Here is a 14,940-nt window from a genome sequence, read left to right as displayed (position 1 = left end):
CAGTGATTCTATGAGTGGGTTTTTAGACTAGCTGCAGATTCCAGAATTGTAGTTTTATGTATTCAAGCCCAGAATCCATTTGGATGTAACATAAGAACTCTTGCCTTCTGCAAATCCTTGCTTTGAGAGCTTCTGCATTTATAAACAAGCATGCACCAGAATTCAGCACATCTTTTGAGTTGATCTGCTGAAAATGTGACTGTATAATACAGTCAGACTTCATTTGGGCCATCCTTTGCTGGTTAGGTACATTGGCAATGAAAGATCTGAAGGCATAAATCTGGCAGCAGCTTCAAAATATCCAGTTGGCCCTGGAACGTTAACATGCTCATTATGTGCATTTATTGTGCATGGGTTTGCCGCTGTCTAAATCTACCCTGAGTCTCCAATCAAGAATAAGTATTGATAGGAACACTGCTAATATGACATGACTGGGGACAATACAGAGTGACATGACCTGAGGTGATGAGGAAAACACTTATGGTTTCCTGACTATCCCCCTCCCACTCCCTGCCACTTATCTTAATGCACATTACATCCCTGCCCCAACAGTCACAGACAGAAAAGCCAAAAGGTATTTATGAAGCTGCATCCATCGACACCACCCATGATTCACCTGAAATGCTATCAGCTACAAACTGACTTGTATCCACTGTCCACTATCTATATGCACCACACTCTGTGTCTGTAGTTCTAACTCTAGAGTTAGGGGCCAGCAAGGCATTGCCCCAAATCCCAGATACCTTTCACAAAGACCTACCAGGAAATCAGATGGGAAGTAAGAGAGTCATCTGAGTTGGCATTTGCTCCATAAAGAGAAAAAGATAACAAAAAGAACAAATTAGATTTCCACCTAAGACCAGGATATAGAGGAATCAACAGTACAAATAAACAAACCCTGTATATTTGTGATTGCTGAAGCAACCTTCCAGAGCACTTCAAGTGTACCCATTTCTAACCCACAAACACAAAGATTCAGAAGCACACTTTTAAATACATAATTTGCTGCATATTCAGAATGATTATTTAATCCTTATGCAATACCTAGGTTTTCAGCAAATACCAGGGACCATAGCTGAAGTAATGTTCTAAACATGGTGAATTCTCAATCTCTACTATTGTATTATATCCAGAGAGTATTATTCCATAATTTCCTATATGAGCTTTTGATTGACCTAGATATGTCCTACAGTTACTAAAAATATTTTCTGTAAGTTAAATAGGGATAACTGCTTGGCTTCTGTGAGCACTCTATACCCACGGAATTTAATTTTTTTCATCCAAAATTCATAGACAAAATGACCTATTCAACACAAAAAACATATTGCACATAATTTAATCTTTCTTTGAGTTAAGAAGCTTATTCTGAGATCTCCCTGAAACTCAAGAATTTCATTATGATTTCAACTTGATTGCATAAAAGAAATGTGAACACAGTATTTGGCAAGTGATCTGAGAATGGAGCACCCATGAACAGTGTCTGTGCTGCCAGTGGCAGGTCCCCCAAGCAGTCTCCTGACACCAGGACAAAAGTAAGAGAGATAATATGAACTCTTCTCACTTTCGGTAGTTGAACTAAACACAAAGTTTTCTCTCAGCACATACCATTACTCACTATGTAGGCACTCCATAAACACATCCAGAAAACCAAGACAAAGGCCAACCTAAATTTTAAATCCCACGGTGGCAATCTGGGATAAGACAGGGTTTCTCTTCAAAAATGAGATTATATATATAAAATTGTTCTTGATTTTTAGGAGCGAGATGATAAAGGCAAAAGACAAAATAATGAAAATAATGAGCTTAAAGTGGATTTCCATTTCTGAGACAATGTGCAAGATCAATGGAATTACTTTAGAACTAGTTATGTAAAACTCAGTTGTAAGTAAATAAAGAAACGAATAAGATAAGGATATCACATTAATGAAAAATAATTATTAAATTCTGATTCCTTTTCATTTCCTCTGATAATTAGTATTTTCTTCCTCATCAGATGATTAAAAGTGTAGGCAAATTTCCAAAGGAATTAAGTCATAAAATATGTTTTGAGAGAAGAGGGAAAGGAGAGAAAAAAGAGAGGCTGAGACAGAGAATGAAGAAATTAAAGAAAAAAGTTAAAAAAAAAAAGAGGAAGAAGAAGAAAAGCATTTTTAGAAGAGCAACCAGAACTTGAATTAAGTATGGCATTAATTTTTTTTTCCTACCAAGTTTTAGCCTTGGCAGGTTTCTGCTAAAATGCAGGAATTTCATGGATGTGGGAACTGGTGATGGAAAATGCATTATTATACACAACAATTGTTGTACTTGAGAGAAACTATATGGGGAAAAAATAACACCCTAGAATAAATACAAATGAAATTCATGTATCAAAACCAATACTGTGAAAATAGTTTAAATGTTTCTTGAATTTATATCTAGTCATTAACCTAAATGCAGATTTCAGTTCAAGCCACACTTCTGCCTCATGGTCAGAAGGCCTGAAAACCTGTGGCGTGGAAAATTGGCAGGATAAAGAATATTGAATTGGTCTCCATGGAACAAACAGATTTTGGCAGCCATAACCTCCTCCCTGAGCTGGTCTCTCTCCCCACTTTCTTTCTTCCTCTTTGTTTTACCCTTGTCTCAGTAAAGAGGCCAAAAGAAGTCCATGCATTAGCTAACACAGCAAGTAAAGATCAACCTGACAGTGCACTAAAGGACCTTCTCCTTGACCTTGAATCCCATGGTCAGAGTGAGCCCCTAGCCCTGGACTCGTCCTCTGAGCACACAGATTTCCATCTCTAGTAACTCTGACTCCCCTTAAAGAAGAAAATGGGCTGGGACATCTGCCTCACCATCAACTCTAAAAGAAACTGCAATTCTCCTGTGGAAGTGACGAATCATTCACAAATCTCCCTACCCCATCCTATTTTACCCCCATGATTATCTCAAGAAAAGCAGATCATTTCCTGAGAGTTTTATTTACTCTAGAGGACAAAATCTAGGGACTCCTCCAAAATCATCTCTCTATCCTCCAGGTTCACACTCATCCCCCCTGGGACTAGCTTTAAGCCCACACTCCACCAAGCAGCCCACTGTTGGTGGAGGTTTTCTTCCAGCCTTGTTTCCGTTCTTCCCCAAGCCTGGAGCTTCCAAGGGATTCTTTACCAGGCCCCGCCAGTGGGTTTGGGGCCCTTTGCATGAAACAATTGGGGTGAGAACTATCTCCCCCTCCACGTGAATGTTATGTCCGTGTGCTGTGCCTGTGCCTCTCAGTGGTTTTCACCCTGATCTTTTCTTTCTTTGCAGCTGGTTAATAATCCTCTAGCAAGTCAGGCCGCAGCGGCTGCAGCAGCCATGGGCTCCATAGCAAGCTCACAGGCCTTTGGCAATGCCCTCTCCAGTCTTCAGGGGGTCACAGGTCAACTAGTTACTAATGCACAAGGACAGGTGAGTGGGAGATGGGAACAAGAGTGAATTTTTATGGCAGATTGAACTCGGAAAGGAAATGAATTTCTTTTGCATGACAGTGATATGTAACTGCATCTATCTGAGGCAAATAAATAATGTTTACTAGGAATGTCAAGAATAGGAGAAGGGTTGGGAGGTGTTTCTATATTTTAGAAGCAAGATTTTTCTTTCCTTCCTCGAGGATGTCAAAGTTTTATTTTGTTTTTATTTTTATACAATGACTCATGTTATGACCTTAGTTGAAGAATTTACCTCTCGTTACTGGGGCATTCTTTGAAACAAACAAAAGTTAAATTTAAAAATAAAATTTCAGTTTTGCTTTTTTATTTTTCACTAAAAAAAAAAACAAACCTTGGATATAATAGAGGAAACTGGTAAGTTTCCTTCCCTGATTGCTGTAGATTTCTAAACAAATCTCAGTAAAGCCAACCTCTGGGTGTAGGGGAAACTAAGGAAGAAGTCCTATAAAAGCGACAAAAGGGTGAGTTAGAAAGATGCCAATTGCAAGTCAGCCCTGTGGCCCTGACGTCTTGCTGATTCTCCTAGCAGCTGGGTGGTCTCTTTCTTGGGTGCAGATTTTCTTTAGTTTGTCAGAGCCAGTTATATCCTCCTATCTTAAGAGTCCATTCCTTTCCACGGCTAATGTGCCCATGTTCACCAGAGCTTCAGATAACCCAAAAAACCTAAAAGGTGCATAAATACAAGCAAGTGGAATCTGACCATATTGGGAGTATCTTCCAATGGAAAGCCTGACCCAGAACCCAGCTTCACTGTTAGGGTATGTGCTTCTCCAATGTAGCTGCTTATAATCACGAAACACAGGGAGCTTGCATCCTCATAAAGATTTTCTCTCTCAGAGTTATTTATTTATCCTGCAGTCTGTTTATGTACTCTGCTTGGCCTGCTATGTGGAGAGCAGGAATTGCAATGTCTTAAACCCTGTTTTTTTTATTTTACATAAAGAGTAAACAAAGATGCATTATAAGCCAAACCATCTTCATCTATGTCCCAGTGAAAGAAAAAGCTGACCTTGTTATATTTCCTGGGTGGGTACAGGATTGTCCCGTCAGAACCCGGAGGGCTGAACGATGGAGCTTGTCAAAGACAGGCCCCATGTAATGAATCATCTTATCACAGGTGCACACCACACATATTAAAGGAGGGTTGTATGAACACTGTGCCCTCTACAGTAACCTTTCAATGTCTGCTTTAACCCTTATTCCAATCCCTTTTCATCAAAGGATCATTTTATGCAGCCAGCTCCAAATGGAGGCTCTCAAAAGCCTATTAAGATTTCTGGAGGGATGAGGTTGCTGGGGTGGAGGAAAAGTTGGTTTTAATATCTATAACTCATATTCACATCAGTTCGGTCCTGGAAGATGCTTCCTAGAGCTGTGCCCAGAAATAGAACACCCTCTTTCACTCCTGCCAGGTGCATGGCCCTTGAGATGTAAATTTTAAGAGCTTAAGATAGGAACCACACTTCCCTGGATAGGTATTTCCCTCTGATTTTTCTGTTCCAACATTCAAGTAAAATGCACTACCATATTCTACCACTTGAGTATTTATGATGGGTAAAATGCTTTATTATGTAGAAGGAATTTTTAGGAGTTTATTTTTCTGAAGATTTAATGGCTGATCATTTAGCCAGTTACAAATTCTCAGGGACTAGAGTTACAATCTTTGCTAGCCTCTGAGCCCAGGGATAGCTCCCAGCCCAAAGGTAGCCAAGAGATAATTAGAAACTCTGCTATGGTATTTGATGTAGTAAACAAACCTCTCAAAGTAGAAAAAAAAATTACATTTACAGAGACACTAATCATGCCCATTCATGATATCTTGCCTGTGTTTAACACGTGTCCTATGGTATCTTATCCACCTCCTAGTACAGAAAGAGTCCTAGAGTTAAAATACCTCTCAAGCAGATGATTTGGCCACATTCATGAAACACTATTTTTTTTTTTGTCTTAATCTTTGTAATCTTTGGGAATAAACACAGTCATTTTCCCAGAAAAGGGTGCATACCCTGCATCTGTTGGCACAGAGATACGTGTTTGAGCCTTTGAAGATGAGGTAAACAGCCTGTAGTCAAATTATACCCAAATGATACAAGTAAAGATTATTTGGTTTCTGTTGTATGTGTGTGTGTGTGTGTATGTGTGTGTGTGGCTTGTGTTAGGGTAATAGAAAAGGTAAGAATACATTAGAACCAGGTTAATACAATTAGCCTTGTTCAAAATAACATGGAAACTAGAATTACTATACCATTTCAATTTCTTAAAAGTCTCCAAAGAATTTTCCAAGAAAAGGTATAAAGAGAAAACTCTTATAAATTTAGAGACTATTTTACTAGAGCTTTTGAGGTCAACTGTATTTTTTTTCTTTCTCTCTCTTTCTTTCTCTTCTTTTTTTAACTTTTGTAATTTGCATTAAAATCTAAACCTATGTTTGAAAAGCACATTTTCTGTTAGGTGTGTAGAGAAGGCATCAAGTGGGATAATTCTATTCCAAAATGCCCTGATCTTCACTCTCCACCTGCTAAGATTCTTTTGGCTACTTGGAAACAAAAGATGGGATTGCCCAGTAGGTAAGAACACTGCCTTTGAATCCAGACTTACTTGGGACTGCCTCTTCCTGGTCTTATGGTCTTGGGCCAGTGATATAACCAACCCAAGCCACAACCTCACCTTTAAAATTCAAATGGAAGTCATGTGAAGCAGTCATACCTCCTGCAACCTGTGCTAGCCCCTGACACTCAGTACAAGTGGTACCACGTCTACTGCCTCAGGTGGGCAGATGCCCACCCCACGTAAGGAGACATGCCAGAATCTTCCTTTAGGGTCCTGGCCTTCCACTCTCAATAGGAAGAAATCTCACAAACTAGCAGTTTGTTTCCCCATCTTGGAATCTGTGTCTCCATTAACTGTATCCCAATAAACTTAGACAGATGGAAAATCTCACTATATCAAAGGGTTTTTATTTCTGCTCCCATTTTTTTTTTTTTTTGGTTCACCAGAACCAGTAATTTGAGCAAATATGAAAGTAAAACTGTCATTTCTATAAGTTCTAACTTTTCCCACTCATGTACCATTAATTCAAAAGGCAGGCACTACTATTTAATAGAGTTATTCATTTTAACAGAAATGCTACATTCTAAGTCACAAAGTACATGTCTCACCCAGGAATGTTAAAAGGTTTTAAAATTAGGTCAGACTCGGCTTTAAGACGGGAAGGTAGCAAATGTCCTCCTGGTTATTAGTGGTCATAAAACTGATATTGGATATGGCATTGCTATGAACACAGACAGTAGTTCTCTTAGTGGATTGGGAGTTCATGCAAGAATTGTTAGGCAATGGAATAAGCCCTAGACATCTCTAGTGAATCTTTGAATCTCAGGTTGGCCAATAGCTACCTCTATGACCTAGAGCAAATTCCTTGAGCCCTCTAAGCCTCAGTCTTCCTGACTACAAAATAAGGATGATAAAATCTAAGCCCCTCGGTTGGGAGCATTAAATACGATCATGGGGGTAGGGAGCCTACCACAGTGCCTGAGTTCACAGGTAAAGATACAATAAATGTTGACCAGAATTATCTTTTTCATCACCACTTAGAGTTTTGTTTAGCATTTTCTAGAAAACCATATTTGATTTGCATATGCAGCAAGAGGCAATACAGTATATAGGCAAAGAGAAAGGGTTCTTTGAGAGCCAGACTCTCCTTCACTAGTCAGGATACCTTGGTCAATGTCCATATTCTCTCTGTGCCTCCAGTGCTTCATCTGAAAAGTAGAGATAATAATGACACCAGCTCTAGGATTAAAGTGCTTAGAATGGAGTCAGACTCACAGTCTTCTCTCAATGCTATCACTCCATAAATGCTATCTGTTAATCAAGATGATACGTGTTTTCAGTTCATAACTTCACATGAACCTGTGTTAGTATCTATGTGTGAGGCATTTGAGAGAGTGAGAATGTTAGTAGTAAGGCGTTAAGTTATTCTAAGGAAATCTCATCTTTATTCTGGATAGTTCAGCAGTGGGTTGGGGGAGTGTGAGTGTGTTTGTGTGTGATGTGTGTGTATGTTGTGTGTTGTGTGTGTGTGTTCCTAATACACATTCAGTGAGTATGTTCAGAATTTAGCAAGTAGATTTTCCATCGATTTGTTCAGCAATAGAATTGGCTTCCCTTGTGCCCCTGGCAATATCTCCTTATTGGCATTATTACAGAAAAGTAAAAGCAAATGAAATTTTATTTTATCCTGGGGTTAAAGAAAGCATTTTACATTTTAACTGAAGCTGAGAATGTTTCCTGATGAAATTAAGTCCTCGACCACTGTGAAGTTTTCTTAAGTGGTAGCAACTAAACTCCAAGACCCCCTCCCCTTTTGTCTTTAAAGAGCCAGTCAAGTAAAAACAACAACAAAAAAACAACTAAACAACATTATTTTTAATGTACAAATAGAATAAAAAAGGTAAGGAGACCCACACAGGTTATTCAATAATAGACAAACTATAATATGACTAAATGTTGGCTGAGCAGAATTGGTTTGGTGAGACAGAAGGATTTGCTGTAGCAATGTAGGATAGAAGCTGCCTTCTAAAATGATCTCAAGCTGATGAAAGAAAAACTACCTATAGCCTATGCATTGTGGCTTGTACAAACCATTGCTTTTGACTTGCCTGTATTCAACTGCTGTGGGCTAGAGAAAGGTGTATGGAGAAGCAGGAATATCACTAGCACTTTATATGTACACACCAACTGTCCAATTATCACTTTAAAATGTGATTTTAAAATATATATCTTACAATTGAAGAAACATGATGCTTACATACAGATACTCCTCTGAATTGTAATAATGAACTAAATAATATCTCCAGAGGGCAGCAGAGTAGCTAAAAGCATGGGTTTTAGCTACAAAATACAAAACACTGTCATTTTTTAGTTGTATGGCTTTGGATAAGTTATATAACTTTTCTGGGCATTTGTTTTCTCATCAGTAAAAGGGAAATGATAAGGCTTTTCACATGTATTTGTCGTGAGGTTAAACTTGATAATAGGAAAAGTGCTTAGCACATTTCCTGATATGTCTCAGGCATTTAATAAATTATACCTATTCCCTTCCAAATGAAAAGCCAGCAGTTGACCCTGCTATGTGCCACTGAAGTAATTTAGCACATAATTTAAATAGGAAGATGGGAATCTTTTAGAGCAAATCACTACAAGATGAACAAAGATAAAGTTATAACATATGCTATTCTCAGCCAAAGGATTGAGAGATAAATGAATGTATTCAATAAGTGTCTATTGAGCCCCCCTATAGGTTTTATTACATCTGCTAAAAGAACCAACAAAACTATAGCTGCACGAATTTGTAAAACTATTTCCAATCCCTGTGGAAAATAGTGTGTGATTCTGACCATGTGATCAAAGCAAATGAGGTACATTGAACATAATGGGCCAAAGCCAATTGACAAAGAATTTAGGGAATTTCACATATATTGTTGTATTTCTTTTTTAATGGTGACATGCTTAAAATGTATATCAACTAACTATACAAAAACAACCCCACAAAACATCCTGTTTACATTCTCCATATTAGTTTCATTTCTCTTATTCATTTTTAAAAGAAACAAAAGTTGGGCTGGGGATTCAGCCTAGTGGTAGAATACTTACCTAGCATGCATGAGGTTCTGAGTCCAATCCCTTCTCCCTCCCAAAAAATTACAGACAAACTTAAAATTGATACCCTTTCCTCCCATTCCTAAAGTAATTACATTGATAAATCGGTGACTCCTTTCCATGCAAGTTTTGAATTTTTTTTACTACAAAATATTGAGAAAGCAAGATACAAACTGCATACAAAATGATACTGTTTTTAATACAGAGAAACAATAGAGTATATTTAAACATTTTACATAAATAAGAACCAAACCTATTTTATCAAAAGTTCAGAGTTGGTAACTGTGTGTTTTCTCACGAAGATTATGAACAGAGCAATCTATTTACATAATATGCTTAACTAATGGTTTCGGCTATGTTTTCCAAACCAAAACTCCAAACAGTCTGACCAAAGATTTTAATTTCTCATTTGCAAATGTCATCATATGAAGTTTTATATATATAAAAAAAAGGTGTAAAACTTAAATCCCATTGAGTGAATTATATTCCAAGTAGCATTTTTTTAGAGAACATTTATAAAAATCTGCTCTGCCTAGAGACTGGGAAATATATGTTTGTGGGGTTACTAACATTATAAGAATTTTACCCAGTTCATTGAAGTAATAAAGATAAAACAACAATAATAAACAACCTCGATCTTTCTAATAACATATCAAATCTGCCCTTCGAGCCCGATTAAGAGCTTTATTTCCTCATTTCAGAAGAAGCAATTGCATTAATGCAGGTTTTCCTCAAGTGTGAGCCTTATGAGCCCCTCTAGAGGCTCCACAAACCAGGATTCCCAGTTTAGATGAGCTGCCCAGCTGTCTAGCTTGGTGCCCACCATGAACTCAGGTCCTGCGCTGCAGAGACTCGCGTGGCTTATTCTCCTGGGTGGAGATGGGCAATCGGGCCACCCCGCGGAATTTAACTTTCTTAAACCCTCTTTCCCCAACCCAACACTTCACAGAATTTATATTCTCCGAGCAGGCTTTAGAAAAATGCTATGAAATAATTCACACTCATTCTTGTCCATGTTTTTTAAATGCGGAAACATTCATTTAAATCAGAAAAGAACTTCCTCCTAAGGAGGTTTGCTTTGCAACACAGGCTTTGCTTTTGTGCAGCTGCTTTGTTGCCTACTTATCATGTTTCAGAAATAAGGGGTCTCAGACCATTCCAAGCACTCCCTGGGACTCATAATATGCAAACCGAGTGCAGATTAATGTGTGGTTGTCCCAAGGCCCATGCTGAAAAGACGCTCCCTTTGGAGTTTTGTAATCTGCTATATGACAGGTCAGAAGTGGAGGCGGTTGATGAATCAATGAAGTCCAGCTTTTGGGTCCTTGCCATTCTGAGTTGTGGCCCTCTTGGGTAAATGGTGCTTTTGAGCCTTGATAGCAGTGATTCTGTGGACTCTGGTCTTCCTGGAAGGTTTGGCCACCAGAATGGCTCTGCGGCTGCAGCCAACACTCGGTACTGATCAGGGTTCAGGGCCCCGAAGCGCCACCAGCAGTAGCACAGCGCAGTCCCTCATCCCTGATCTCCCCAGAGCTGCCAAACGCTTCCCCTCTCTCCGCCTCACGCTCCACCCCCTCATTCCCCACCTCCATTTCCGACAGGTAAGTATCCTCAGTCCAAAAACCTGTTCGACTTAATTTTTAAAAGCCTCCTCTGAGATCTTTCTTTCCACCCTTCTTCACCAGCAAAACTCAGTCGTGCAACTTGTTATGTACAATAAAATGGGTGGGCAGGAATATACAATTTTTAAAAATCCAGTGTGGATTTTGCCCCTGGAGATTGAGTGAATAGGACCAGTCTTTCACCTAAAGCAGAATGTTGTGCGGTCATGTTTCCTGCCCTGATCGCGGCAACGTTTTGTTTTGTTTTTCTTTACTTTGCTTTTAATTCTTCATATTCCTGCAAATAGGGAAATCTTTTCTCTCGTGTAGGCCCCTCTGTCAAGACTATTGGCACATCCTTTCTTTCTGAAGAATAGGAGAGGGGCCAATTAACTCCTGAAGGATCCCAATTAAGAGCTATAATTCTAAACAGGTAGTAACTTAAAGACGCCATTTATAGCACTAGTCAGAACCACCTTTTTTTGAATGCTTTTTCACTAGCATATTTGCACTCCAATTACTGCATCTTTATGGCAAAATTCTCTCCCTAATAATAATCATGTGGCTCGTTTCAGCATGCTAAGTTCTTTAACCATGTTAACTCTTAGATGAGTGCTAAGTTTTATCTGGATATTCCCTTGGGCCAAGCAACTTCTAGAAAAGAACAAAGAAAATAATATCTCCCCTGCTAAGCCTGCACCATGGGATTGGTGTCATCAATAATCCTCCTGGAGCAATTCATAGTTAGGTTTGATTATCCCAGCTGTGCAATTCTCAAGATGCCCAGGGTTAAGTGACTCCCTGGAATAAAACCCTTTGTAAGTGGCAGAACTGAGATTTTGGCCCAGAGGCCCCACCCATTCTCTTATACCACCCTGATTTTCTCTCGTTTAAAGACTTAGTTTACTTCCTAGATGCCCCATAGACATGTCAGAACCTCTAGAACTTTCATTTCTCCATCTGCAAATGAGAACTATACTTCTTACCCTTCAATCTCAGAATTTTCTTGAAGGTGTACATAAATACTTATCTTTGAAACTGTTGCTATAAATAATCAGGTTATTTTATTTATATTTTCACCACTATTATTTTTGCTGATCAAAGATATTAGAGAGGTAAGTCTCTAAAGCAATAAGTCAGCCTTAGAAAGTCTATCTCAGGTCTGCATATCATCTTGCCAGAATTGGCCCAGGCAGATCATAGGTCTCTTGGCTCCCATAAGGCATTTTAACCAGAGGAAGGAAAGAAGCCTGTGATATGTGTAAATGTACACACAGACACACACACCCATATACATATACAAACACACATACTTTTTAATCCTCTTAGGATGGTAGATCTAAAGGTCTATTTAATATATTAAAGTTTTATGTGTAAGGCTTTTAAGTGGGCCATACAGCATTACTGTATCTAATACAGTGCCTGCCAAATTAAACTGACAATTGTCTATTTACTTGGCTTTCAATTTATTTTAACATTTTACTGTTGCTATAAAGACTTAACAATATAAAGGATGTTAAACATTTAGCACTTCAATAGTGAATGCTAAGCATGTCCCTTGACCATATTTCTCTTGAAACCATGGTCCCTCCAGCATGCAGTGAGGACCTGTTTGACAATTTTGAATCTGCTGATCATACTGTTAGTAACCAGGTAAACTTAACAACCTTGTTTCCTCCAGATTAAAGCAACAGTCAACTAGGTGATGTCCAGCCTGCTTCCCTAACACGACTATGCAGCTGCTGGACATAATAGCACCCTTTTCTCTGTAAAAAATGCTTTATTTAATCAGGATTATATTACTAACAAGGTTCATGTAAGTACCTTGATTTCCTCTGGTGCCCTAGAATAAAAACATTCCCATCTGCCTTCAATAAATCTGTAAGTAATGTTAGGAAGCCATCCCAGGTAACCAAAGGGAGGGAACAAGTGATATGTACAGGGAGAAAAACAAACATCTCTTTTAAGTTCACATAGAAGTTCAGGATTTGGTTGCAACTTAAACATGGACGATTTTTTAATGTGAGGATCTTCTCAGTATCACTGGGTTATAAGAGAACTATTTTTTAAATATGAAAGTGTCCTTGAGAGAAAGGATACTTATGTTTAGAAGGTGATACACAAATTTCTTAAATGAACACAAAAGGGAGTGGCATTGTATGCTCAGGACATGGTAATCTGGGGACTCTAAGAACTCATTTTGATTTTTGATAAATCAAAAACATAAAATCATATGTTTTAAGATAAAAATAGAGCTTCTGCCCCTTTGGATCAGATGCAAATAAGACAGTAGAAGTGGGGATGTTATCTATGGTTTCATGTACCTTGACTTGTTTCTGCAGTGAAGAACTAAGATGAATCAGAAAGCACTAAGAACTTGTTCTTCTCAGCAACTAAAGCTGATTCAACAACACTGTAGAAATGCTCCAAATATTTTAAAGAAGTTAAATATATTATTTTTTTTAACTCTGAGATGTTGATTAAATTAATGATTCTATAACTAAATGACTCACTTGTTTTTTGATGTTAAGTATCACTACATCAACTTCTCCACTATTTAATAACATAAATGTCTACTTCATGAATTATTTCATCTGGAAAGACTGGCAAGAAAAGTATTCCTGATAAAACTATACTTCAAAAGTAATGTAAAATCCCAAAATTCATTCTATTGGCATTAATTAAAAGTCATTGAGCCTAGAACAGGACAGTCAGGAAATCACTGTGTTAGTGATTTATCCGTGATGATAAATCACATTTCCTCAGGACCAAATTTGAAATACCAAATGTATATTTTTTTAGGGACATTTAAAGTAAGAGCCAGGAAACTGAGAAATTCAGTTGGAAGTGTACATCTGGCCCTCTTCCATCTATCAAAAATTGCCTGATCATTAGGGATAAAGGTGCAGATTGATCATCTATGAAAATGGGGATGCAATTTTATGAGAAAAACTCATCAGCATAATTCTAATGAACTGTGGTCTTTGTTGTGAGAAATGAGAAAATCTGTGGTCTCACCCTAAAGAACATTAAGAAAACATTACTTGCAGGAAATTGAAAAAGTAATATATGTTAGAGTGATGAGGACAACTTTTTTCTGATTGAACAGATAGATAAATATTGCATGCAAGTATCAAAATACGTTTAATTTTGCCACAACAATGGATATTCTCTTCATAAAAAGCACATGAATCATCTTGGACTCACAGAACTGGGTGATGATAAACAGATGCATCTTTAATGGCACTTGGAGTGGCCTCTTTCTCCACCCTATTTTTTTTCTTTTCTTAGAGTCTTGTTTTGTTGTTTATCCTAATTTAAATTCAACTTTACAGCCTGAGTGCGCTCACTGCGTATAAACACAGAACTAGGAGATGCTAAATATGTATAGCACTTTCTTGAACAATTGCCAAACATTTTCTTCACCAATTCCCATTGAATAAGAACTTATTTCAATGAAGGATGAATTTGGAATATTGGAAATCACTGGTCCCTGATTAGATTTTTGCTATCATTGTGGTAGCTCTTTTTTTCTCTCTCTCATTTGGAGAAAAAATATAAAATAAACAGTTCACAGGTCTAGGGCCTCATTTGGGAATGTTTGCTAAAGCTTCTAAGGACAAGCCTTAAGTCAAGGTGTTCTCCCAAGCAATAAATAACTTTAATCTGATTTAGTCTCTTAATCTGGTACCAACAGGCAGAAGCAGAAATACTTTTCCAAATTCTAAGTATTTTTTTCTCATATTAAAAGTTAAAGTCTTAGGCAAAGCCGTGTAAAGGCTCACAAACTTGGTCTTTCTGCAAAAAAGATGGCTTCACCCCAGTTGTGATATTCTTTTGAAAGGAAAAAAATAACTGTTTTTGCAATTCTACAATGTTGGCAGTTGCAGAGAACATGAAAAGAACTCACAGTTTAATTTGTAATCATTTGAGAAAAGGGGAAATTATGATGGAAAAAAAATGTTTCCAGTTCATCCTTAAGAATTTGTCTTTGTTTTCTGGTTCATAGAAAATTCTTGAACGTTCCAATGGACAAATATAATGAAAATGTAAAACCACTGAAGAGAATTGAAAATGGAAGTATTAGATCATCTTTACAAATATTTTCATTTTATCTCACTGAATAAGTAATATTCAAATAAATAAAGTGAGAAAAAAAGAATAAGTAATGTGAGAAGCTACAAATCAAAACTAAGACTTGAAGGAATTTG

At 37.7% G+C, this 14,940-nt stretch overlaps 1 protein-coding gene across 1 annotated transcript in view; it reads left to right on the top strand.

The window, feature by feature from the left end:
• POU6F2 (POU class 6 homeobox 2) overlaps nt 1-14,940 on the top strand; it is a gene marked incomplete at both ends in the record, with an annotated part of 468,142 nt that overhangs the window by 413,026 nt on the left and 40,176 nt on the right. Inside the window, one exon of the mRNA XM_081286471.1 lies at nt 3,289-3,429. Coding sequence (XP_081142597.1) covers nt 3,289-3,429 — 141 coding nt within the window. The remainder of the gene's footprint in view (nt 1-3,288; nt 3,430-14,940) is intronic.

The sequence above is a fragment of the Spermophilus citellus genome, assembly GCF_964194105.1.
Source record: "Spermophilus citellus genome assembly, chromosome: 3".
In the NCBI taxonomy this organism is placed as follows: Eukaryota; Metazoa; Chordata; class Mammalia; order Rodentia; family Sciuridae; genus Spermophilus; species Spermophilus citellus.
The sequence above is the reverse complement of the archived record's forward strand: the minus strand, read 5'-3'. Positions and strand labels throughout refer to the sequence as shown.